Raw genomic sequence first — 25,060 nt, 5'->3', positions numbered from 1 at the left:
CAGACACCAAGCTTTTTTGCTCATGCTTGATTGAGAAGCTGCTTATGACCTGAATTATCCCATGCTAATTGCACATACATGTGAGTATTAACATCACATTTTGTTATGCATCACTACAACTTACTGAGCATTATGTGTTCAATAAATAATAAAGCAAAGCAACTGTTTTGGAACCAATCTGTTCTATGAATAGACCAATCTATACATATAAATTCCTTCTTTGAAATATTTGTTAACAAAAACATACATAATATACACATAATCAGAAATAACTTAAGGATGTAACTTACCAATCAGTAATACACCATCTTGTTCGAATGAAACCTTTTCTGGACCACTTGCACTGAAAAATAAGCAAATAAGAATCAGTTACCTTAAGTAAAGGATTACTGTGAAAGTGAGACATACTTATACAGAGAACAAAATAAAACAAAGTTCACCCATACGCTGTAACTAAAAAGCACTACACACCAACTGAGGTACCTTGAAAACATGTATCGTGTCTCCTATAAATCCTAGAATTATTTATATTTTTGGTCCTGCAGCAGTTATAAACTTACATGTAAAATTAATATAAGCCCTGGTAGTTGTTTATAGATGAAAGATAACCTATTAGAAAAGCTTTACAACTGTATTTATGCTTAGCCTAAACCAGCAAATTTTTACTGCCTATGCACAAATGTCTTGGCTTCTTTGTAATTTTACCTGAACTGTAAAATGTCATCAGAGATTTACATCAAATTAAAATGAATGAGAACTGCTAGAAAGCTATTTCTCCTGCTGAGCCAACCCACACGGTATTTCTATAAAAGTTAAGGGGAATGTAAATAATGGTAAAACATTACATTTATCAAAACTGCAACATCCGTGAGAAAGCCACAAATCAGCTCATGCCAACATATGGCACTTATGATACAGCAAAAGGATTTTTTCAGCACCACTCCTAAGCCACTGCCATAAATTACAACCTCCCACAAAAAGACATGATTCTGCATCCTACTTATTCACTGTTAACAATGAATGTGGGGCTAGGCTAATGTTCTCTGGTAATGAATATTGCACCAGACAGGCCTAAATAATGATGCCAATGATTTTGTAGCAAAAGATTGCAACTCCTTATTATGAATAAAGTGCCAGCTATAGCACAGCATCCCCCCCGTTCAGGGGTATTGCTCTCCTAAGCCCCTCCTAAAGCACTGCCTTCAGAAGAGACTTGCCGGATGTATTTATCCACCTCACTGTGAACAGACGGTCCTCATGAAATGTTAATGTCCCAAATACTGCTGAGATAGCGAAGTGCCTCACAAAATCTAAATGGTCTGTTTCCTAATCACTCTTCAGATACCAGTTACCTATCTCCCACCTCCTCCCCTCTTCAGGCACAAACATGGTAACCACAGTCAAGACCAACCAGACACACCACCACTCCTTTACTGGAGCCCCTTTCCCATTGGGGTTCTCCTTGCATTCCAACTATGCTTATGAAGATTTTAAAGTGTTTATTTTACTGAATAAATAATAGCTTATTCTTTAAAGCTTGAATGTGAAAACTATTTACTGATATGCAGTTGTTCTCTTCTATCCAAACCCAGGAAAGTGTGCAAAGTTACTTGTAAATGACAGCTTATTTCATTGATCACACTCAACTTGAGAGCTTGTAATTTTGTGGAAAAAGTGTTACCTACATGCTACAAAACTAACAAGTAAAAAATTGTCTACAAAATCTACGCACAGTTATGAACTCCAGATTTTGGGAAACCCGTTTTTAGTATTTCTTACTTCAGGTGGCAATTTCAGAATCGCCTTTCTGCAGGCTTGTGGGACCTTCCTACACAGACTGCTAGAGCCAAATTTTACTGCGAGAGCCAGAGGGAAAATTGCAGCTTGGCTGCTTACCTGAGGACCCAGCTGTGCTGGCCCTGCCAAAGAAGGGTTGGAGGCTTCTCCTGCACAAGTTTTACCAGCTTTGCATCGCTACAGCAGTGGGCAGCACAAGGAAGTAGTCCTCTCAAGACCGTCCAGTCCAAGAACAGTGACTAACAGCAAAGTCCTTCATGCAGTGAATTTTGATTCATATTTTGATACTGTGGACACACAATGAACAGCTTTCTTCTGTTCTTATGTCTCTACTTACAGTTGGCTTTCAGCAGCTCACAGGACATATATTAAGAGGGAATAAAATAAATTAACAAAACAAATGTTTAGCCCAATGTAAAGATTTCCTATAGACAAAAGGAGAAAAACCTCCTAAACCCAGAAGGATTATACACAGTAAATGGACTTCTCTTCTGAGTGTATGCAATGTTTACACCACCATCCCCCCGCAGACCTGTCTGGTGACTCCTGGCAGCTGACTCCATCAATTTTGTAACTACAGATGAGGGGGATAAGTGTTTTTGAGATATTTAGTAATTAACATCAGTTGTTTGTTGATGCTTATAGGTGCTTAAATCTTTTAAGAATTTGGGCTTTTGAAAGCAAGTAAATTTGCCTAGGTCTAATAAGGTTATATTCAGGGAGGAAATCCTAACAGTTCACTACTCTGAAATCCAGCTGATGGATACATTCAGAGGGGAACTCATTTCACTGAATCCTTATACTTTTGTCTTAGGAGAGCCCAACTTTTGATTTTTCTTAAACTGCAGCTCTGAGAAAAACTGAGAACTGAGAAAAACTCTGTGGTGACTGTGAATAAATATCTACTTTGTTGTAATTTTTTTCATAACCTCTTCTGTAGATCCAGCAATCACTCTGGTCAATCAGGGAATGGCTGGCTGGAGGGCTAACACACCAAATCTTCCTAATAGTCCGGCTTTCATGGCTGAACTACAAATCCCATAAGGTATCTTCTATTCACAGTTCTGTGATGATTGTGACAGCACAGTTACAAGCTGAGATTTGGCTAAATGTCAACATTTATTCAAAAGCAAAACAATGAAAAAAATTAAATACTAAAAGCATTCAAAATTGGCTTAAATCTAATCTCAATCAAAAAAGGGGAGCTCTGTCATTTCATTCTTAAAAATAACTATATTGAACTTTTAATTACTGAAGAACAATACATAGAACTTACATTGTCCAAGCCTATGATGTGGCCCAAGATAATGTCTTCAATCAAGCTGTCATTTTTCAATTGCTATTTTCCTCTTTGGCAACATAATAGGTACTTCAAAAGATGCAACATTAAAACAGGGCCAACTAGATCATGTTGTTTAGAGCCATATCCAGCTGGGTTTTGAGCATCTCCAAGGACAGCGATTCCACAACCTCTCTGGGCCCCTCTTCTGCTGTTTACCCTCACGGTGAAATCACATTTTCCCTTGCTGCAACTGATGACTGCTGCCCCTTGTCTTGTTGCTGCACACCACCCAGAGGCACCTGGCCCCATCCCTCAAGAGCCACTAGTTGGCCACTGCAGCCAGCAGTGTGGTCCCCCATCTCCTCCCTCTCCTGGCGGCACAGATGGGCTCTCTGGCTTCTCCTCCCACATCCCGTGCTCCAACCCCAGAGGTGCCTCTGCTATGCTTGCTCCAGTTTGCCTGAGTCGGTCTGGTACAGGGGTTCCCAAACCAGACACTGGAGATGTGATGTGGCCTTGGAGTGCCAAATAGATGGAGGAGTCCCTTCCTGGGACCTAACACATCCTGGGATGCTGTTGGCCTTCTCTGCCGCCAAAGTACAGTGCTGGCTCATGTCCAACTTGCTGTCCAACAAGATCCGGGTCCTTTTCTGTTTTCTGGATAGTCACCTCCAGCCTGTACTGCTTCATGAGGCTATCCCATCCCAGGGACAAAGCTTGGCATTAACCTTTGCTGAACTCCATGAGGTTCCCATCAGCCTGTTGAAGACCCTCTGAACAGCAGCCCTGCCCTCCAGCATATTGACTGCTCCCCCAACTTGACATCATCTGCAAAGTTGAGCGTGCACTCCATCCTGTTTTCCAAGCAGTTAACAAAGGGGTTGAATAGTACAGATCCCAGCATCGACCCCTGAGGAACACCACCAGCTGCCAGCTTGACTTTGTTCACCACCCTGTGAGCCTGGTGGTTGGCCAACTTTCCAGCCATCTTATACTCCACCTACCCAGTACACATGTCAGCAATTGGGCTTCAAGGATACCGTGAGAGACTGCATCGAAGGCCTTGATAGAGTCAATGCATACAACATCCACAGCACTCCCCTTGTCCATGCAACTGGTCACCCAGGAAGATTTGCTCCATCACCTTCCGATGACTGAGGAGAGGCCACCTGGGACCCTTCTTGAAAATGACTGTTTTCCCAGCCCTCAGGAACCTCTCCTTTTAAGATGGCAGTGAGAAGCCTCGCAGTGAGATCAGCCAGATCCCTTTCTCCCTTGGATGTGACCTTCCTGCTGCCACGGGCTCACACACGTACAATTAGCTTAAGGTTTTGTGCAGCCAAAGTGTATGAGACAAAGAGTCCTGTTGTCAATCATCATCCACTTCTCCAGCAAGACATCCCACAGGACTTTACTCTGATTCTGTCACTGATGACCTCACCAACACAAGGAACACCAGTATAAAGTATGCCCAACCTTCAGCACTGCTGCCTTATTCTGTTTCATGCAAGCATACACTGATACAAGCCAATTAAAAGGTATTTGCAACACAATTTATATTTCATGACATGGTAAAAACCAGGATTTCTTATAGTAGCTTGGTGTTTCCTCACACATACACTGCAAATACTGGTTTTAAGGGCAGTAGTATGTATTAGAGGCTATTTTGCCAAAAATTTACTTTAATAAGTGTAACTGAAATTCTGACACCTCTCTATTAGAAGTCCTTAAAAAAAATTTTTTTTTTTTTTTTTCAAAAATCACAATTTGAAAACTTGTAGTTACATTCCGCCAGCCTTTTCTTTGTGAATAGAGTCTCTCAGGAGATCGTGCTGACCTTTTAAAACCCCCTAGAAACACCACCTACATAAATAACCTCTGCTACATCGGGTAAAAGGACCTCCAGACAACATTAACATGAAGAGAGAGGTTATAGAGGGCTAATGTCAAAAAGCACTGTGAGCAATAAGTAATGCACACAAACCATGATTGATAATGACTAGCACAGAGCCTTAATTCATCTTTTCTCCATCATTTTACTGAGAGGGACCATATCAAATTAAATAGTGACCCAGCAAGGGTTTATTCAACCATACAAAGCAGGGGCATGAAGGAAAGACATATTAAAGTGGCAATGACTGCAGTGTAATTGCAGCTTCTTAAAGGAACACCACAGTTCAGAGGAAGACGGGAAATCTTGTATATGAAGCAGCTGAATACTGAGCAGCAAGAACAACTGAGGCACCAAGTAATGTTCAGCATTAACAGGCCCACATCACCGCAGTGAGAACAACTCCTCCTCAAAGCCTCATGCAGGAACCTGTGTTTCGTGTACTCACAATATACTCAATGTTTAACTAGCCAGGAAAAGGAGTGTGTATTATGACAGCTTTCCATAAAAACCATGCAGAATGTAGTTCCTGCCCCAAAACTACTTCCTTTCTTCCCTTAGATCAGTTTACAGAACTAAGGAATTTATGCTTTTGTGTTTTTAGGAGTTTGTATACAAACCGTTCAAAGTACCTTTCTAATTTCCCTGTATTTCAGAATAATATGCAGTATACGGAAAACTCAAGCCCAGTTCAGCCTTTGAACACTATCAAGCATTGTAACTGCACTATCAGTCATATTTTTACTGCTAAAGATTTTTAGAAGTCATTACATAAATTCAAAAGTCTGCAAATGAAAATATCTATGGCACTCATCAAAAAAAATGTATAGTGAGAGCTTAAGAATATGAAGTCAATCTATCTAATGACAAAATCTATTACGTAGTATAATAATTCAATTGGTAATTTGCTTTTTCACATAATGCTTTCATTACCCTTTATTTACCAGAAAATACAGTATAAAGAATTTAGTAAGAATATATCTATTGGAAGACCACATTTAAGTATCTGTGCATGATGTAAGCAAATATAAGAAATATGTGATAAAACCTACACTTGCTCCACTTATTTTTACATACAAAACCATGGGACATGCAAACCATTATTGCTGTCAGCTTCTTCCTATACACATCACCAGTGAAGTAGCCAACCAGTAGCAATACATAATTTCTTCACTAAAAGTTATTTGAGAAGACAGAAATACAATAATGATGCAACTTTTGAAAGAAAGATCAAGTTAAGTATTTATATGTAAGAAAGTTGTAAGTTACCATGTCAAGCTGGCAGAAGGCCTGTGGAAGCAATAGGTACGAGTATACACGTGGTGGGGCAGAGGTTTCAGGGGTCCCTTTTTGCATCTGTTAGACAACCTTGAAGGACCAAGTGGATAAAGGGGAATGCAGGAGCAGGGATGTGAAGTCAGAGGGGCCTGACCCTGCCAGCAGCTGAAGTGTAATGCTCCAGTCTAGGTCATTGCCAAAAATAGCTGAAAATAATGGTATGTGTTTGAAAGCACAGCAAGGACTACCAGCCTGTTCTCACACTTCATATCCACTGTCAGATCTACAATATTTCTTCTGTTTTACAAGGCACCTTCTTTTTTCCTCCTATATTTCACCAAACTCTTCAAAGAACATTTACGTCTATAAGAATTCCCTTCTTTGGAACAGGGTTGATCGGAGTATAAACAATGGACCTACGTTTTAGATGCCCAACCCAAAATATGATAGTAATTCTGTAGCTCATTTCACTGAGAACGCAAAGAGTCATTACAAAACTTACTTTATAAAATAGCCATTAAAGGTAGAAAATTACAATAATAAAATTTATACTATTAAGGTAATAGCAGCACAATGATAACATGACACAGAACTGCCAACAGCAAGATTACATGACCTGTCCCAAAATGACAAAATCAGAACGCCAATCTCGCAGCGTATTTGCTGCTTTGGTCAGGATAAGCCTAACTCAGCATTTGACTACATTCTCTTCCAATTAAGATTTTCTTTAGGACTTATCTATACAGCCGAATTATATTATTGTTGGAGCATATAACTTAAAATAGTTACAACACCAAACATGATGGTTTGGGCCTTTTACTTGGCCCAAGTAGAAGCCAGCACAGGAGACTGGGGAGGTACTTCAGCTCATGCTGGAGAATGTTACTCAGCCTAGGCTGAATAAAGCAAGGACACCTATGTCTTTATATCATAAAATGACACTTGTTTTATTGTGTAATTTGTATATTCCCCCACCCCAACCTGTAAATTACCTTTAGGTACTCATAACTTGAACACACTTACTTAATTCCTTTAACTTCAATAAATAATTAACTTATTAATAATTTGTCTATTTAACATTAAGAATGCAAAAGTTAGTAGGCTTTGGACCTGATACAGCCCAGTAGTTGAACCACTGTTTAACATCTTAAATATAAAAATGTTATCCTTCACCTTAGATATATATTGCAGCTGAACAACATGCCTTATATATTTTGGATCACTGATGTGCTTTAATATTTCCAAATACCGTATTTGGAAAGAAGAAACTTTTGGAAACAGAATTTAAAGAAGAACTATAGCTTGGGAAGGAAGAAAGAGAAAATTGTTTCTTATTGTCGATTTCAAAGCGACAATCTTTATTTTTATTTTTTATAGTCACTAGGTGCTCCACCATCTGTAAGCCAGCATAAAAACAGGTAGAGATGATATAGATCATCTGTATACTCTCAGAGAGGTATCTACATTTTAAAATAGGAAAAAAAATTCCTACTTCATGTCCCAGAAAGGGGATACCACATCTTTCACCTTACAGTATTAAGTCTCTTCTCAGATCCTCTGTTAATAGGATTCCTTTAGCTAGCAGATGGATTGTGAATACAGGCAGTTTCATCTACTAAAAGACAACATAAATCATCATTGAGAAAGGAGAGACCGCAGTAAGGTTATCACCATACAGCCTTCTCCATGAAAGGTTTGCATTAAAGCATTAGTGAAATTAATTCATCTTTCATAAGAGCTTTGAGCAGTATCTGTGATCTATGATAACAACCAATTTCTCACTATGGGAAAAAAAAAATTACTCAGGCCTGATAGACTACACAAATCTGCTTTTTTTTAAATGGCCTAACATTATCTGGAGTGTTGCTCCCAGAGGCATCATTTGAGTCTTATGCCTAGCCAAGAGGACCCATAAATCAAGACAGAAAGTTTTGTTAGTTTTATATGCAGTGGGCTGTAATTATTTTGAATTGCATTATGCCTCAATCATTGTAATTACTTTTAGATCATCCTTAAGCAGCAGTAATAAAAAGAAATCAGTCTTAAACCATTTCTCACACAAAACATTGTAAATGTGGTATAAGAAGTCTGGCTAAAACACACAAGAGCATGTAAATGTAATGTTTGGACAGATATGCTGCTCATGCATTCTGCTGTGTCAACTCAAATTTTCAAAATACATTATTTTGTGGTCTTTTAATTAGTATCGTTATTACCAACACTTGTCTAGGAAGAAAACAGGTGATAACAAGATTAATTTAAGCTTTAAAAATAGAAACATGTATATGAGAACCAAAACTATGTCACTGTTGGGTTTTTGATGTTGCTGTACTCGTGTGTGCTTCAGACAGTCTTTGGTCTTCAGTCCAAAATGAAGAACAGCATAGTGTAAAAATCATCACAATTATTTTCTAACTTTTCAAGTCACATGAAAAATATGCTGGCTTGGTCTATGCTAGGTTGCATGCCAAATGAGCATGGGAAGTCACAGAACTGTAAATATCGATGCTGCTATTATCTGCGTAACTGTAGTCCTAGAAAGCCCTTATCACTTTCCTCTCCCACTGTGCGAAGCTCTGAAATAAAATGGGTAAATCCTGCAGCCTGTTCTGTGAGTCTTGCCGCAACACTATTACAAGGAATTGTGCTGTGCGCAGGAACAGAACTAAGCTTTCAAGGTGCTTCAGGGATTCATTCATATCTTAATTGCGAGTGTTTGTGGATTTTCTCTTTTCCTATTTATTCCTCCTCCAGGTAAACAGTATCCCTGAAAACACCAGAACATGGTGCTTTCTCCTTAGAAAAGTCATTTAAGGTAATGTAACGAATGGGAACAGTATGAAGGCATCAGATCCTCAAAAGGTATTTAGCTGCTTCTTGGGTTCTGGACCTAATAGTCCTGTACCTAAAGCAGCACTGCAGGGTGTATTGAATATACAAGCTATTGCTCCAAATACAAACGTGGGAACAACTGACCCCTGAGCACCCACAAGAAACAAACACAACCTCTGGTCCACAAAACAGTGTGGGAAAGCCACTAGACTCAACCATTTCTCCAAGAGACTGTGAAGAATTGTTCATGTAAGAGGTGGTAATAAACGATGCTGAACAAGTTACAAATTTGCCAGTCTCATGATGAAACAACAGCAGTGAAATAACGATGGAAATAATTCTTCCTGGGTATCAATGAACAATCCATAATTTGGCCTATTGCTGTTAACTGTGATAACAGTGCTCGCACACTGGTGTTCAGTGCTCTCAGTATTACAGTCAAATCATTCAACAGCACTGTTAATTTCCTACTTACATTGTCAATCACCCATAATGCTACACTTTATTGCTGATGGAGGAGGAAAATAAATATCTGAGTAACCGCTTGGTTCCTTGAAACTTAACTTCAAAGAAGTATTTAAAATGTTTATTCACAGGAGGTAAAAGCTAGTAAAATTATGTCAAAGGCAGTTTCCCTTCCAGTACAGAGATATAGAATATAAAAATAAATAATTTAGTATCAAAGTCAAGAAAAAGAATAACCTATATCTCATCAACCCCGTAATTATTTATGCAATGCTCTTCCAAGCACATATGCACTATGTAAATATCTGTAAGTGTGTATATTTACAAATTCTAAATTTATTTTAAAAGTTTATTTAGTTCTTCCTTATATTAAAGTAGTAACACGCCTGTTTGATCCACAGATGTTATAGGATTTCAACAAATTTTTTCACTTGGCTTGTAGTAAACACCATTAAATACCCATGTTCTAGATGTTCTTAAGAAATTAAAAATGAGCAAATTAAATATCAAGGAAGAGAACTGCAGGCAAAGACTGCACTTGCATGTGCAACTGCACTTGTGGGTGCAGTGGAAGAAAACCCTCAGCTGTGCTTGTGTTTCTGGGTTTGACAAGACCTTCACCTTCAAGTTCAAACATGCAGCACTTCCCAGTTCTTAAGAGAACAAAAAAAGGGAGTACGAGGGCAGCGTCAGAGGAAAACATCAGTATGTTTTCAAGTTACGTGTACTCTTGCACCAATAAGAAACCACCTTTTCCCTCCATACTTGCAGTGACTGCAGTAGTACCTAGCTGTACTGAACAGAAACCAGTATCGCTGCAACCATGATTACAGAGCTGCTGCCGCTGAATATAAATGGAATCCATTCAACGTCATGTCTCACCCTGCCAAGGAGTAAGTCTCCCTGAAACAGACTTGCAGTTGGCACTGTGAGCTATTTCTTTGGTTTTAAATGCACAAACAAATCTTTTCATCACTGTCTCCATCCTTCACAAGGATTTCCTACTATACAAAGAACTCCATTTGAATTTGGTAAATCCATGCAATGACTTAGAACATATATTATAGGTGACAAGAAACTGACAAACAAACAAATAAAAACACAAGACTCGATTCTGACCTTATTTACATTACTGAGAGTAGCTACTCAAGTAATCAGAGCAAATCAGAATCAAACCTAGTATTTGGGAATGCTCCACGGGATTGTACATACCTCAGGGAAATAATCCTGTGGAAACTTCTCTTTTTCCAGCATGGGCGTGCTTTCTAAAGTGTCTGAGTAGATTTCTTTCCCAGTAACCTTTTTATACTTCTTAGCTAGGAAGAGATATAAAACAAAATTAACATACATATCTTTAACATTATAAGCAACTTACAGCACTCACTGACAAAGCAGTGGCATCTGCAGAATAGGTGGTAGGGTCTTAGCAAAAATATGCAAGCACTGCTGCTTGCTGTTCTGGGGGAAAAGACAGAGACCACTAAACCATGTATAAACATACTTGTTTATACCAGACATCTTGAAGCTATACAGTTATGGGTACTGTTATTTTTACTATCCAGAGCACTGTAAAGTGTTGGAGCTCTAATTATGAACCAGGTCTCTGTACACCCTTGCACTGAAAACTTTCTGGCATGGTTCTTCCAGGAGATGCCTGTGTGTGTCCTCAGCCAGCATCCAGCAATCTACGCTGGATAATTAACAGGAAAATTAATTAATACAAAACACATTAAGGTGAAAAATGTTACTTATGAGTAGTGATTATCCGTATGTTTTATCTAGCAACTCTTTTTTTCAGATTTTAAGTCTACCTACCTGAGCATCAACTGATGCACATCTGTAACACATTATTAATCACATCTTTTACCCATCAAACAAGTACATAATCATTCATTTAGATCATCTCAGCTTTTTGCCTTTTGCTTTAGATCAACAATATTGACAATCATCATCGACTTAGTGTTTCGCCACGCTTAAATTGTCTGCCGGGCTAGCTGTGTCAGTGGGGGTCTGATTTTTGTCACTCTAGAACTGACCCAGTAATGCTGGTGGAACTCCTAATGAAAGATGAGTTGACCACAAGCTGAGCAGCCCATTCCTTTTGTGGAACTGATCTGACGTAGACTTGTTTTTAATTAACAATTGCCTCTGCAAAGAAAGGTGACATCCTCAAGTCATCCACTGAAGTCATTCAAATACTACAATGCCCTGAGACAAAACAAGAAATGTGAAAAAAAGTTCTTATATGAACAGACTGAATGTTTTTCCTCAGGGACGTGAGAGTAGCAGAGAATACGCTGCACCAAAACCAAGTGGTTTACTGAGTGGTCTAGAACAGGAAAATCAGAAATTTCTCTCTGTTATGTCCTAAAACAGAAATGGGGACAGTCAATGAAATTCAGAAACAGCAATGCGAAACCTGATAAAAAGAGAAAGTTCATTTTCTACTTAACACATTATTTTGCTGGGCAACTTACTGTCCCAGACTGTCAGACTTGAGCAAGATCCTGAAAAAGACTGGATATTCGTAACTATTTAAATACCTAGAACTACAATAGAAATCATACATGCACGAACAGAGCCTTAGAGAGGACAGCTGTTAAGCTTCAAGGCCTAACCTAGACAGACTCCTGAAGTGAACTGCCTCATGGCTGCCCATCAGAGGATTTCCTCTGGGTCTCTGCCATGTTTAGTAACAGTTACTGGACCAGACAGAATGGTGGTCTGATGCAGTACAGCCATCCCTGCATGCATGGGTGGAAACGATTTTCAGCTCTGCCAACATCCCCACTACCTACATGCCAGTCTCCATCAATCAAGAAGGCCAGTAACATAAATTGCCAAGTTTCAGTTGGGTGTTCCTTAATCAGTTAAGTGACTGAAAATGATTAAAAAAATAAAAATCAGGTCTCAGGACAAAAAGGCATTCTTTTTTCTCCTTATTTCCTCCTGAAATGTTCTGTGCTTATACATGCAGCTCAGCCAACTCTGAACTATTTGTATAGTCACTTTAAAACCCTTAGAATAAAAAAAGGGTCTTATTTTTGAATGGCCTTCACTGATACTAGGCCTTCTGCGTCAGTTCTCCTGATCAGATTATTTCAAACCAAGAAAGTAAAAATCTTGCTCTGGGGATATGTAGAAGATGAATTGGTCTTATTCCATTCAAATCCCGTATCAGCTGCTCTGTGACCTTGTAGCCACCCACCTCTTTCTGATTATCCATTTCTGGCTATCAGCACATGAGGTTGACACGTGAATTTAAAGCTGGAATGGGTGCTGTGTTTGTAAAAGAGACTTAGTGGTAAAGCACATCACTTTCCAAAGTCTTTAATGAATCACAGACAGAGATAGCACAGACTTTTCAGCCTTAACAATCAATCTATGGATCTGTACAGCTCATGAACAAGAGGTTCTGCTTCTTGATCCACTTCGTATTCGGTCTCTTTCCTGATCAGGGCAATGTATTGGCATGTCTAAAGGCGAGAACCTGACTTAATTTACCAAACTCCTCCGACACAGGAATTCGGGCAGCTATCTTGCAGCTACCGTTAACCTGGAACTACCCAACTGGATTGAGTTTTGACTAGGAATGCGTAAGAGAGAAACTCCAAACAACTATTACCAAGAGCCCTGAACTGTCCAGTTCTACTGGGTATCTGGTGAAAATACCAAGCAATACAAAAACTTGTCACTTTAAGTTGTCTAGATAAAATATTTTATACAATCTGAGGAAGCATTTACTGTAATGTAGCAATAGATCTTCAGGGGAAAAAAAAAAGTAGCATTCTTTATGTGCCAATCACTTTGAGATCTGGCTCCCACAGGAAGACTAAACAAATATCCTGATAAACTAATGTGGCATCATTCTAAGCAGATCATGGATGGATGTGCCTCTTTCAGTAAGTTTAACAGTGTCAGCAAAAAGATCCCCATGTCATTCAGGATACAGAAAACATTTGGCAGAACTGTAAGGACTGAAGGCTTCTCCTGTGAGAACCTAAATAAAAGGTAGCACTTGGCAGAAAGGAGGCACTTTACCATCAAATTACATTAACATCAATGCTAAATACGAACCAGCAATTAATTTACATGACTGCTGAGAAGCAAATGCAGGAGGAAAGAAGCATGCCTTCTCATGTATCTCCAAGTAAAAATACTTCTACGCTATTTCTGATTTCACACCAGAGAAAATGAGATTCTTTCTGTAAATCAAAGTGGTAGACTGAAACTGGCCTAATACCCCAGTCAGCAAACCCCTCTGTTGGATGATGGCCCTTTAGAACACATAGCTTGTCAACAGTTTAAATTGTAAACAAACTTTTGGGCCTCTGACCACTGTAAGAATAGTCCAACTCCTTCTATGCTGTAGCAAATAATATGTGAGGCCGTAGGAGAAAACTGTTCTCATTTTAAAACTCAAATATGTCTTCCTGAGAACTGAAAAACAGAGACAACCTTTTTTTTTTGCAAAGGCTGTATTCAGTCACATCCAACTGTGCAGTGAATTTTGAAAAGACACAGTGATGTTACAGGAATATTGAATTGTACATAAACATCTATTTTTTGCATGCTTTTGAGTAGAACCAGAATTTCATAATGATTTTTGTGCAGAGAACGTTTGTATCCATTTGGATTTTTCCTCTGATTTAAGAGCTTAATACACTGTGAAAATGTCAATAGTCATGAGAGAAGAGGCAAGTTTTACACTTCCCCTGAAAGATGGGAGCCTTCAGGGTCATATTTTACAAACACTACATTGGGAGACTGATTCTGCTCTACATTAAGAGAACAGCAGGTGACTTACAACACTGATTCAGTGTAGCACCTGCTTTCCTTGGATTTTTATTAAGAGTTTTTTCTTTCCAAGTGATGACTGGGCCAAACACATCTTCATGTGCATGGTTCACACCCCATCTGGCTTTGCTAAGATTTTGCCGAGCAAAATGAAGTGCTGAACATTTAAAGCATTTATTTTCTGGAACAAGTATCTGCTTATTTCTTTTATATTGATTATTTTCCCCTACACTTTTTCCTTCAATTTTCTCACTTTTTTAAAATTCTTACATTTTGTTTTAAAAGCTGTACAGTAGCGAATAAGCTGTCAATCAACAATAAATAAACCGGTAAAGCTCCTCTTTTCCTACAACAGTTGTCATCTCAATCTGTCAGATGTCGCTAGAGCAGGACACCTCTCATCTATGACCAGTGGGAGGGCACTTTAGGTGGAATTCAGAGCAAAACTGCTAGTCCTCCAGCAGTGTGATGAAGTTGTGGGCTCAGAAATTAGGTGTGCAGATAGAGTTCACATATTACTGATACACAAAGCCATTCACATGGCAAAATGAATAAAGTTATTAACAGTGGACCAGCAGGCTGTTCAGTCCAGGGACTGGGGTAACACCTTGTACACCCAGCTTCACGTGCAATGCCAATTTCCTCCAGTATTTCCACCCTGCACACAGTTCATCTGATAATACTATCATTACTTAGTGTCTGCAAAACTGTTCTAGTCTGGGAGAAAGACTAAGTATGACCTCTCATTAGAAGTCCCTACCTCACTACTGAGTTTTCCAGTACAGTCTCTCAGAAATAAAATCTACTCTGAACTACCTATGATATTATAGCTAAAATTTTCCTTCAGTATTGAAACCAATGATGACAGGAGGACTTATGTTGGCTAAACCTTGAATTGCTATATACGTAGAACTACCGTTCAAATATTTCAGGGAAGGAAGACCCTGTACTCTCAATTACACGAGCAGAGAGAATCTGTCTCTACTGAGAACAAAAATAATGAATCTATATAAATAAGACAATTAGTTCACTCCATAGTTACGACCATTTCAACAGTGTCTCAATTTAATGGGATGCTAGATGTAGTATTAATGTGATTCAGCTCAGGAAGCTAAATGAAGCTCAGAAGATTTTTGTATTAATATAAATTTTATATAATCTTTTCTATATAGACCTCAGGAAGCATTCAGTAATTTTCTATGATATTTCTCATATTTAATGTACATAGCCTAGCATTACTTTTAAACTTCTACAATTTAGCAAGACCTCCAACCTGATGGATCAATGTGGGTTAAAAACAATGACGCCCTCCTAATGACCTGCACTGCTCCAAAGTAATTTAAGCCATAAATCTACCTCAGCTGCTTTGCAAAATGACCATCACTGTTGGACATTTAAAGTCTTGGTCCTATATCTGATCTACATGAAAGAACCTTGTGGCCATTCAGAGTTCTGAAATCATCAGGGATCTCTATGGATCCAAAGGTCCATCTGAATGGGAATGATTAATGCACCGGTTTTCAACCTGTGGCCGGTCCATTGACTTCTTCTAAGAGGTCTATAAAAGGTAAGAAAAGTAATGTCTGTCATCAATGGACTTGCATGCATTATACAGAAGTCTGCATATCATAGAAAAAACTGCTAGGCACCACTATCAGGAAAGATGACAGAAAAGCTGCCTTGATGTATAAAGCCAATTGACAATTAACAACATTTAATTCCTTCACTTACCTTTAAAATCAAACTGGTAGATGTTTTTCAAAGATTCATGAAGAAAGTAAAAACTTCCTAGAGCCTGTAAAAAACAACAATAAAATAAGAAATTATAAAAATATCTACTTTGGCTAACTAAAAAGTATCATGCTTTCCAATTAAAAAAACCAGAAGAAATTAAATACTAATGTTAAAAATTTTAATTACTAATTTTTGCATTTTCTAAGATCTATTAAAATATTCATTTCCTTTGCTGTTTCTCTGAAGTTTCATAAGCCATTATAAAGAAGATCCTTAACAGCTGACTAAACATGGTAAGGGCACAATTACCAGGTGTACTTTTAGAAATACCAAACGAATGGATGCGATTAGTAATACAGACAAGTACCTTTCTAAACACCGAATACATTCCCACAATTCTTTTATAAAAGCCTGATAATTTCTGCTTCACTTTCAGAGCACAACAAATGCTTTTGGAAACTGCAGTATGGAAACAAGAGAAGGGTTGAGAGATTCAATAGCTTTTGAGAGCCAGGCACAGATTTTCCATCCTCCTACCGAGTTGTGCAAAGTGAATGACTTTGCCAGCTGCAGCTCAGGCATAACACTTAAAATCTAACAGGAGTGTTAGGAATATTTGTACACGCTTGTACAGCTTTCCCTGTTCATAAGTGTTTTGACAATAATTATAATGACTGAACAGTACAGTATGTCCACCTCTGCTAGCCACACTTGGAGTGCAACTGCTACTCCTGGCTTTGGTGTGAAACCTACAGAGGCAAGCGTTTTCTCACAATGCACTAACCCGAAGAGAAAGAATAAACAAGTATCTAGCAGAGGGGCTTAGATGTTTGAATATATGTTAAGTTTCTTGACACTGGCAGAACTGATGTGTTTCTAAGTATAAGCAGCAGCAGAGTTTAGTGCCCACAACAATATATGAAAAATTTGAGTTACTATTGAAAATAAAATACTGTGTGTTCATAGTTCGGATTTAGATAGGACTTATAACTCCTTCTGCTGATCTAGTGCCGATCAACTATTCTCTTTAGTTTTTTCCAAAACAGTGACCTAATCCAACTATGGAATTCTGTTACAGTTTCAGTGATTAGCCCATAACCAAGTAAAGTATGTAAACATAGAAGTAATCTCTACTGCATTCAGAAAAGCTTATAAACTCCCATTTCAGCAAATGGATTTTGAAAGCATACCGAAGTCCACCTATATTCAGCAAAATATTAGTACCTCTTCCTTACAAATACTTAAGTACTTTCCTGGTTTCTGAAGATTTCTGAGATCTTAATCCTCAGTCCATTATTAAAGAAAGCATCTTTGTTCAGGATACCACCTAAGCATACCCCTTAGTTGCACAGGTACAAGCACTTTGGTCCCAACGTGGACAAGAGCTGAAATGCCATCTGTCTTCAGACTGACCACAATGCAGGGTGTGTTGTCTAGCTGGTGAGAATGGCAGTCAGCCTCCTGTGGATTTTAGGACCCTTTTCTCTGCCACAAAGTTCCCATGAGATAGGAGGAAACCCACTCCAAGCTTCCCCTGTCTAATAACTATATATCCCTCATTTTCGGGGTACCCACTCTCAGACTTCTGGGATCCAGTTTACAGAAGGCCTGAGCAAACTCAGCTGCAACTGGCACTAATGGCACTGTGCTCCAAACACACACATCATAGCAGAGTGAAAATAGTGCTTGTTGCAATCACAGTGTCTTACGCAAGTGAAATAGAGAAATGAAGATCTGAAGTGCAAGAGACCATCTAGCCCAGAGGTGGTTCTCAAACACAGCAGGTAAAAAGCCCATGGTCGCACACTAGCAGCAGAGACTGCCAATGCAGACCCTGCAGAGGCTGGTGAAGGAATGCTGCATGGCTTACCATGTCAGGATGAGCTGGCCATCCCTCATCTGGTCCAGTACCTGCCACCCAGACAGGACCCAGTGCATCCTATGTGTTTTAGCTTGACTGTTTCTGAGAGACACGTGAAAGGCAACATGGAACGACAACCCTATTATCATAGAAAGGACTGTTCCTCCACCAGAACATTTTCCAGGGTCTGCAAGTTAGCAATTCAGGCCATGCCTGATAAACAATTTTCTAACTTGCACCTAAAAACCTCTGCAGAAGAGCCTTCCACAACCTCCCAATGCAGCCTGACATAATTTTTCCCTATCCTGAAACTTAGAAAGTTTCCTTAACAGGGACAATCCTCTTTGCCTTCCTGCTCCAGTCTTTTCTTCACATCCTCACAGCAGTGACCCCTGCTCCTTGTCCAGTGAACCTCCATGGACTGGAAGGCTGCTAACCCGGGGTGCTCCGGCCGAGACAGTCCCTTCCTGGCTCCATTTATGTCATCGAAGCTTTGCCAAGATGTCACCTATACATACTGTGAGCTTGCTGCTTGCTTTTACTTCTTCACAGTCATATAATATACTGTTTTCCTCCAGTTAATAAGAGGAAAATTACATATTAGAAGAGTGTAAAGGAAAATCAAGTGAGAAAGGAAAAAGTAGTGTAAACAGCCTTTAAGGCGGAATATAAAAAACGGTATAAATTTTAAATGAGAACTTGATGAGCCTTTAAATACATCTGATGCACTCAACAAAAGTTCAGGGGAAAAAAAAAAGCAGCCTGCCACTAGATAAACTCTTATTGAGAAGTATAAAAGAAGCAATGCATTAAACAAAAAGGATGATTTAGTTTCATTTTGTCTTTTACTCCTAGAATGACAGAGACCCTCCTGGCAGAGCAGTGTTTTGGTTCAGTGACTGCTGCATTATTTATGAGACGCTGCACATCCAGAGATTAAACATTTGCTGATTTGTCAAAAGCACAAACATGAGGTCCTGCCCATCTCCTTGACATATTAGTCCATCCAACAGAAAACACTGTCACACATTTAATTGATGAGTACACTTCCCTGTGACCCAGTCAGCTTCCTTTACGTCTTTGGTTTTCTTTTTTATAACATGGAGGAAGCAAATAAGAAAATGCAGAAGACACTCTTGTAGAGAACTCAAGGTTAACTATCCTGCAACAAGGACACACTGCCAGAAAAAAAAATAAATCCTGATACAAGATAAAAACATTGCCACCTGATATTTAATTTCTAACTGAAGAAATTGTCATTAGCAATAGAAAACACTGCTGTCTCAGGATAAACTTTCCTATACTCTGGCCTTTGGATTTTAAAAACAGGAGATTATTCTTAAATAGCAATATGTTTACAGAGAGTTTTTTTGTAGAGAAAAGTCTATTCTGTCTCTCAGAGAGCTAAAACTAGATAAGAGTCTTAAAATCACATGCAAGCTACAGGTAAAATTCCAATTGTTATGCTTGAAAATAACTCCTAAACTCACTTACAAAGCCCCCAGTTAAAACAAAGAAAGAAAAGTACATGCTGTCACAACTTTAAATTTTGTGGAAAGGCAGCAAATCCTATGTTAAAAGTGCCTGCTTCTTTGAATGCACATAGGCACTGCTCAGACGCATCATCATCAACAAAAACATGGATGGAAGAAAGTTATTTTCAGAATTCTCCTTGATAAAACTAAGGTACGGTGAGGTTGATCAAAAACAGGGGCTTCGCATGGGGTTAGAACATGGGGCTCAGCTGTGGTACCCTTGCTTCACGCGAACTTGTGAAGGTAGTCGCAGTGACTGGGTTCATAAATACTGCTCGGATGAGTAGGTGTCTCACAATATGTATCACAGGTTCTGTATCACAGAATTTCATCTTATGCATAAGCATCTTATATTCTTAACATCGATGCATTTTATACACACACAGTTTTTATCCTACTGAAATCAGTGCGATCAGTTATTAAGTAAAGTACTTCTGAGGACACTACAGTTGAGCTCTTACCTGCTTATTTATTTAGAGAGCTTAGATAAGCTTAGATAAAAGCTTACAACCTAAGTATTACATCAAATCTAAATAATTTGAATCTGAGATATATATCTATATTACTAAAAAAGCAAAGTATGAACAGCTGGATGAGTTCTCCATTATAAAATCTAGTTAAACATGATTACTCTATTTTACCAGAAGCTATTATTAACTTAATAGAGTGCATTAAAGTCATGTTCTCTAGACTTGAGCCATTCTCCCCTCTCCTACTCTTTCTGAATTCTTCCCAGCTGGTCCATCTCTTTCTTCAATGCATAGGGCAAAATCTGACATATATAAAGATAACACGTTGTTATATAATATTACTCTTTAAGAACTCATTATAAGGATACAGCTTTATTTCAGCCCCTTATATGATCTTCAGAAGAAAAAAAATGAGCCTCGGCAAGCAAGATCTGGAAAATATCATCCCAAATGCCTCAAGTCTGAAAAATTTAAAAGCAAATGAAAAAGGGATCCTGGAATGGGAAATCCCGGGCTACGTCAGTAACATGTGGCCATTTCAGCCTACCTGTAACATCTAAATACGGTTTTTAAGGGAGCTTTTCTTTTTCTCATAATCTAGGGTAGCAGAATCATGCAGGCTGGAAGGGACCTTTGGGGTCTCCAGTCCACCCCTGTCCGAAGCGGGGCTGACAACTGGGCTGCTCAGGGCATTGCCCAGATGATTAAAAAATCTCCAGGGTTGGAGACTGCCTCCCCTTTTGAAGACTCTTTTTCAGTGTTTGACCACCTTCAGGGTAAACTTTTTTCCCTTTACTCTCATTGGAATTCCCCTTGCCACAGCTGAGATGGAAATGTAAGGCTAACTAAAAAAAAAAATATTTTGAAATAGTGACCTATCCAAATCAGGCATAAATCATTTTAAAGACAGGTGAAAATTTAAATCTAGGTGACAGGATTATGAATTCTGAAGCTTCTCTATGTAACATGTCAATAAGTAAACCAAGAAGAATCAAGATGCTCTAAAAACTGTTTTATTTAAATGCCATAATTGTTAAAAATAGTACCGTCACTTGTGCTCAAGCTACAACTTTATTTCTGAGCATCCTGATTTGCTCACTGCTTGACTTCGTACAGTTTTAATCTAATTTTTAAAAACTAATTTTGAGGAATTATGCAGCAAAAGTTTGGTTTGATAGTCTACATTTGTAGCACCGAGTGTCAACCAATTGTGCACAAAGAATCTCTGATAGTGGTTAAGTAACACTGTACAGTTTCAGGAACTGATACTACTAACATTAAGATAGGCTTTGACTGTGTAATTCCAAACACACCATTGAAAAGAAGCAAAACTATAATGGAATGGAAATTACGGCTATCACTATCTTCCGCATTGTTATAGACTTAATCAGGTTTATGTACATAATTGTTAACTTGTAAAAATGATGGAGTGCAGTTATAATTCACTGCCCTAACACAATGAAATATAAGTAAAAAGAAACTTTCTTTCAGGGCCTAATGCGTAGGCCCTTTTGTTGAGGAGATTATGTTAATTCAATTTATTTCTCATAAAATGACAGTTTAACAATAAGTTAAATGCTATTAATTCAAAGTCTAGAACTTTGCTTTATTGTGTTATTTACGATTTTAATATTCTTTGGAAAAAGAAGTAGTGGCACATCCAGTAGCAGGAGTACATACAGTATCTAAGTAATATAATACAGAAACACATTACAAATTATAAACTACCCCAAGAGTTCAACTTTTAAAAATTTCAAACATAAAGAAAACTATTTGTTCCACTTTAAGGATTGTTGAAATTGATTACTTCTGCTGTTAGCACAAATTCTATGCCATCTGTAAGCAGGTGCTTTTACTAAAATGCAACCTCAGAAGTCGTGTTATGTATTGTACCTTACTTTCTCAGTTTCTGCTACATCTGTGTTAGTCACTGCAGAACACTGAATCAGCAAATCTGCAAACATTTAAGCCCTCTTTATGACAGTCTTGCTAGAGTAGAAGCCTGAAAAACAATATGCACTGAGGGTCACCGAAATTGACTTTACTGTAGGGTTGAGGAGGATGCACATTCTGCAACTGCAGGCCCCCCATGGACAGTGCTGCAGTTATTCCCTGAATGGATGAATATGCTGACTTTCATCTCAAGCATTCAGAGCAACCTAATTTCTGAAATTAAGGCTCAGACACAGTGCGACAAGCTCTTGCTAGCTACTCTGAACCTGAATCGTAGTGGTACTGCTCCAAGAAATGAACAGGAGATGACATATGCTCTGCCGTACATGTAATGTCTCACCAGAATGAAGTGAAGGGAGCAGCCACGGTCTTCTCTACTTTATTTTCCAAGTAGTCTGCAAACACAGACTAGTCACGGAAACTGTGTTTCAGTAGCCCCATTGCAGAGTGATGAATGGATAGCTCACAGTTTGGCTCAGATCAGAAAGTTCTTAATTTATTAGGCCAACCTCCCAACCCTTGGGTCTGTAACTGTATCAAAATCACCTGGTATTCAGTAATACCAGAAGTTTCTCAAAGTTCAGCAAGATCAGCACAACCCGTTGACCTCAGGTGGTCACTAGGACCGCACGTGTAATTCTCTGGACTGATCAGCCAGGTGGCTTTCTACCCTACTAGCAAAGCCAGGAGCTGCCAAAATAGAAAGGGCTTCATCAGAGTTTGAGTCGCCTAGCTACTCCCTTAAGTATATACACAATTCAAAGTAATATCTGTGGCCATGAAGAAATACCACACAGTCACAGCTGGTGGCTCTATTTAAATTTATTCACATTTTGCTTTATAGATGAATTTAAGCATTGTAAATAGGCATGAATATACACCCTAAATAAAATAGCAGAAACCATCAAAGTGAAAAGTCAGATTGGACAGTCATGAAAAATAGTAATTCTTAGCTTGGACAAGTAGCTTAGAAATGCAGAAGAATGTGAAAACTGATTGCCAATTATTCTTCTGTCTCCCCTGTACATTGTAACTAAACAGCTTTGCTTTACACTCCTAAAATCAAATAGCTAGACCTCCACACAAAATCCTACAGGTAGACTAGGTAAAATTGCCTTTGTGAACTCCTAGAAACTCTTTCAATATCGCAACCACTAATTGTAGAGTACACAGTCAAACACATCCTAGCTTTTGAAAGCTATTGTGAGAATAGCCCTTACGGAAACATTCAGGAACTCAGTGAAAAGGCCAGGCGATTATCTCATGGCAATACTGTTATTAACAAAATGCTTTTTTTCAGGACTAACAGAAGTACCTGACTGTTCTTACCACATGCGCGTACAGAATTGTACTGCCAGCTGTAGAAACAGATAGAAAAATTTAACTTACAGCTAGCACGTTAATTAGAAGAGTTCTGCATTTCCCCCCCCAAATGTATTATGGAGAAAAAACTACGTATCTTCTCCCTGTTAGTAGACTGAAGTTAAATGATCGCTGCTTTTAATTAGGTTCCAGAATGATACTCAGTACAATATTGGAAATTTCTTTCATTATTCCATGCCAAAAGACTCATCTGGAAAAACTGGTACTGATGGCAAGATAAACAAATTGGTTCTGATGGGTTACACATCTGGCATTATTAAAACCACTATTCCTTTGATTATACAGAAATCTTGCCCCAAAAGTCTGAAGATTAAAACAGCTATAATTTTTTTAACAGCTAATTGGCATAATTTCTTTTTAAAGTACGTCATTTCAACAGTGGAAATTTAATGCATAAAGGAAATACCTGAATAAAAGTTTAATTACTGTACAGAGTAAACATTTACTGCATTACCTCACTAAATGTGATAAAGCTAATATATAAAGATTGCTTTAAATAAATTTAAAATAAATTGCCAATGATGACACAGAAACTGTAATTCATGTAGTCATAAAATCCATAATTAGCTTTAATGAATATTTAAAGTCAAAGTTCAACCCAACTTTTTCAATGTTTAACCTACTATATCAATATAGTTCAAGGAATTCATTTATCATCGAACATGACAATGTCTGAATATTAATTAGCGTGGGGCACTGCTGACAGGAAGCCCTTATCTCTTACCAGTCCTTCTGGCTATGCTGTATGTCAACAGTGTGTTTGTCACACCTGATATTATTGATTACCTGTCTGTTTTGCTAACAACAATTAAAAAAATATTTTACATATTTATAAACCCGAACATCAAGAGCCCATATTAGTTTCCCATTAGTAAAATGGAGTCTATTAGCTGCCACATTTCAGTCGGGGAAAAACAGCAAATGAGAAGTTGCAGCAGCTCCAGACAGGAAGACAGTAATTTTACATAAAAGCACTGTTATCGGCTACTATACGGGGACACCTTATCTGGATTGCAACGAAGTTTAAGAGACTTCAAATAGAAAAACCCGAGATGGGAAACGGTGCAGGCCCTAACTTCCCCACGGCCTCTCCGGGAGAGGGGGGGCACGCAGGCCCGGGGTGCCGGTAGCAGCACCCGCCTCGCCGCCACCTCCCGAGCCAGGGCCCTGCTGCCGGGCTGAGGCCCCGTGCCAGCACCGACGGGCTGCCCGCACCCGGCCGCCAGGAGCCACCGAGAGGCGGCGGGTGCCTGCTCGGCCCGGCAGCCTCGCACCCCCAGGCCGGGCCCCGCTCCCCTGGCCGGCCCAGCAGGCCCCTTGCCCCGAGCCGGACCCACAGCCAGCCCAGCACCCCACACAGGGCCCCGCCTGGGGAGGCGGGAAGGAGCCGTGTGTGGACGGGAGCGTCCCGCCTGTCTCCCCTGGGCCGCAGCAGGCTGAGGGGACTGCTCGGGTACCTGAGCGTGGCCAAAGCTGGCGGAGCGCCTGGCTGTTCCCCGGTCACTGCTGCGCTGGTGTGCGGGGTACGCTGCCACAGGGTACGGGGACAGCAAAACAGCTCTAGAATTCTGCTAGGAAACAAGCCACAGGCTACCTTGGATTTCTGTGGCAGTTTAGAAACACTTTGTGAAAACACCTGCCCTTAGTTTGCCTTAAAAAAGTTAGTTTTTATACAGTTTTCACTTTCCAAGAAATGAAGAAAGGGCACGATGCAAGCACAGACTGGGTCTAACACATCTAAATAGCGACTGACAAAGTAACTACAAACAATGAGCAATGTTA

The 25,060-nt window shown here is 39.1% G+C and overlaps 1 protein-coding gene across 3 annotated transcripts in view; it reads right to left on the bottom strand.

Moving 5' to 3' along the window:
* The window catches only part of INPP5A (inositol polyphosphate-5-phosphatase A), a 260,525-nt gene that overhangs the window by 102,668 nt on the left and 132,797 nt on the right, over window positions 1–25,060 (bottom strand). For all 3 annotated transcript variants that reach the window (XM_076339286.1, XM_076339284.1, XM_076339285.1), the window contains exons 5-7: window positions 16,074–16,137; window positions 10,758–10,861; window positions 291–343 (exon numbers count right to left, since the gene is read on the bottom strand). In XM_076339286.1, the coding sequence (XP_076195401.1) occupies window positions 291–343; window positions 10,758–10,861; window positions 16,074–16,137 (221 nt within the window). The remainder of the gene's footprint in view (window positions 1–290; window positions 344–10,757; window positions 10,862–16,073; window positions 16,138–25,060) is intronic.

The sequence above is a fragment of the Aptenodytes patagonicus genome, chromosome 5, assembly GCF_965638725.1.
Source record: "Aptenodytes patagonicus chromosome 5, bAptPat1.pri.cur, whole genome shotgun sequence".
NCBI lineage: Eukaryota > Metazoa > Chordata > Aves > Sphenisciformes > Spheniscidae > Aptenodytes > Aptenodytes patagonicus.
Note: the sequence above shows the minus strand (reverse complement) of the source record. Positions and strands in the feature narration are given on the sequence as shown.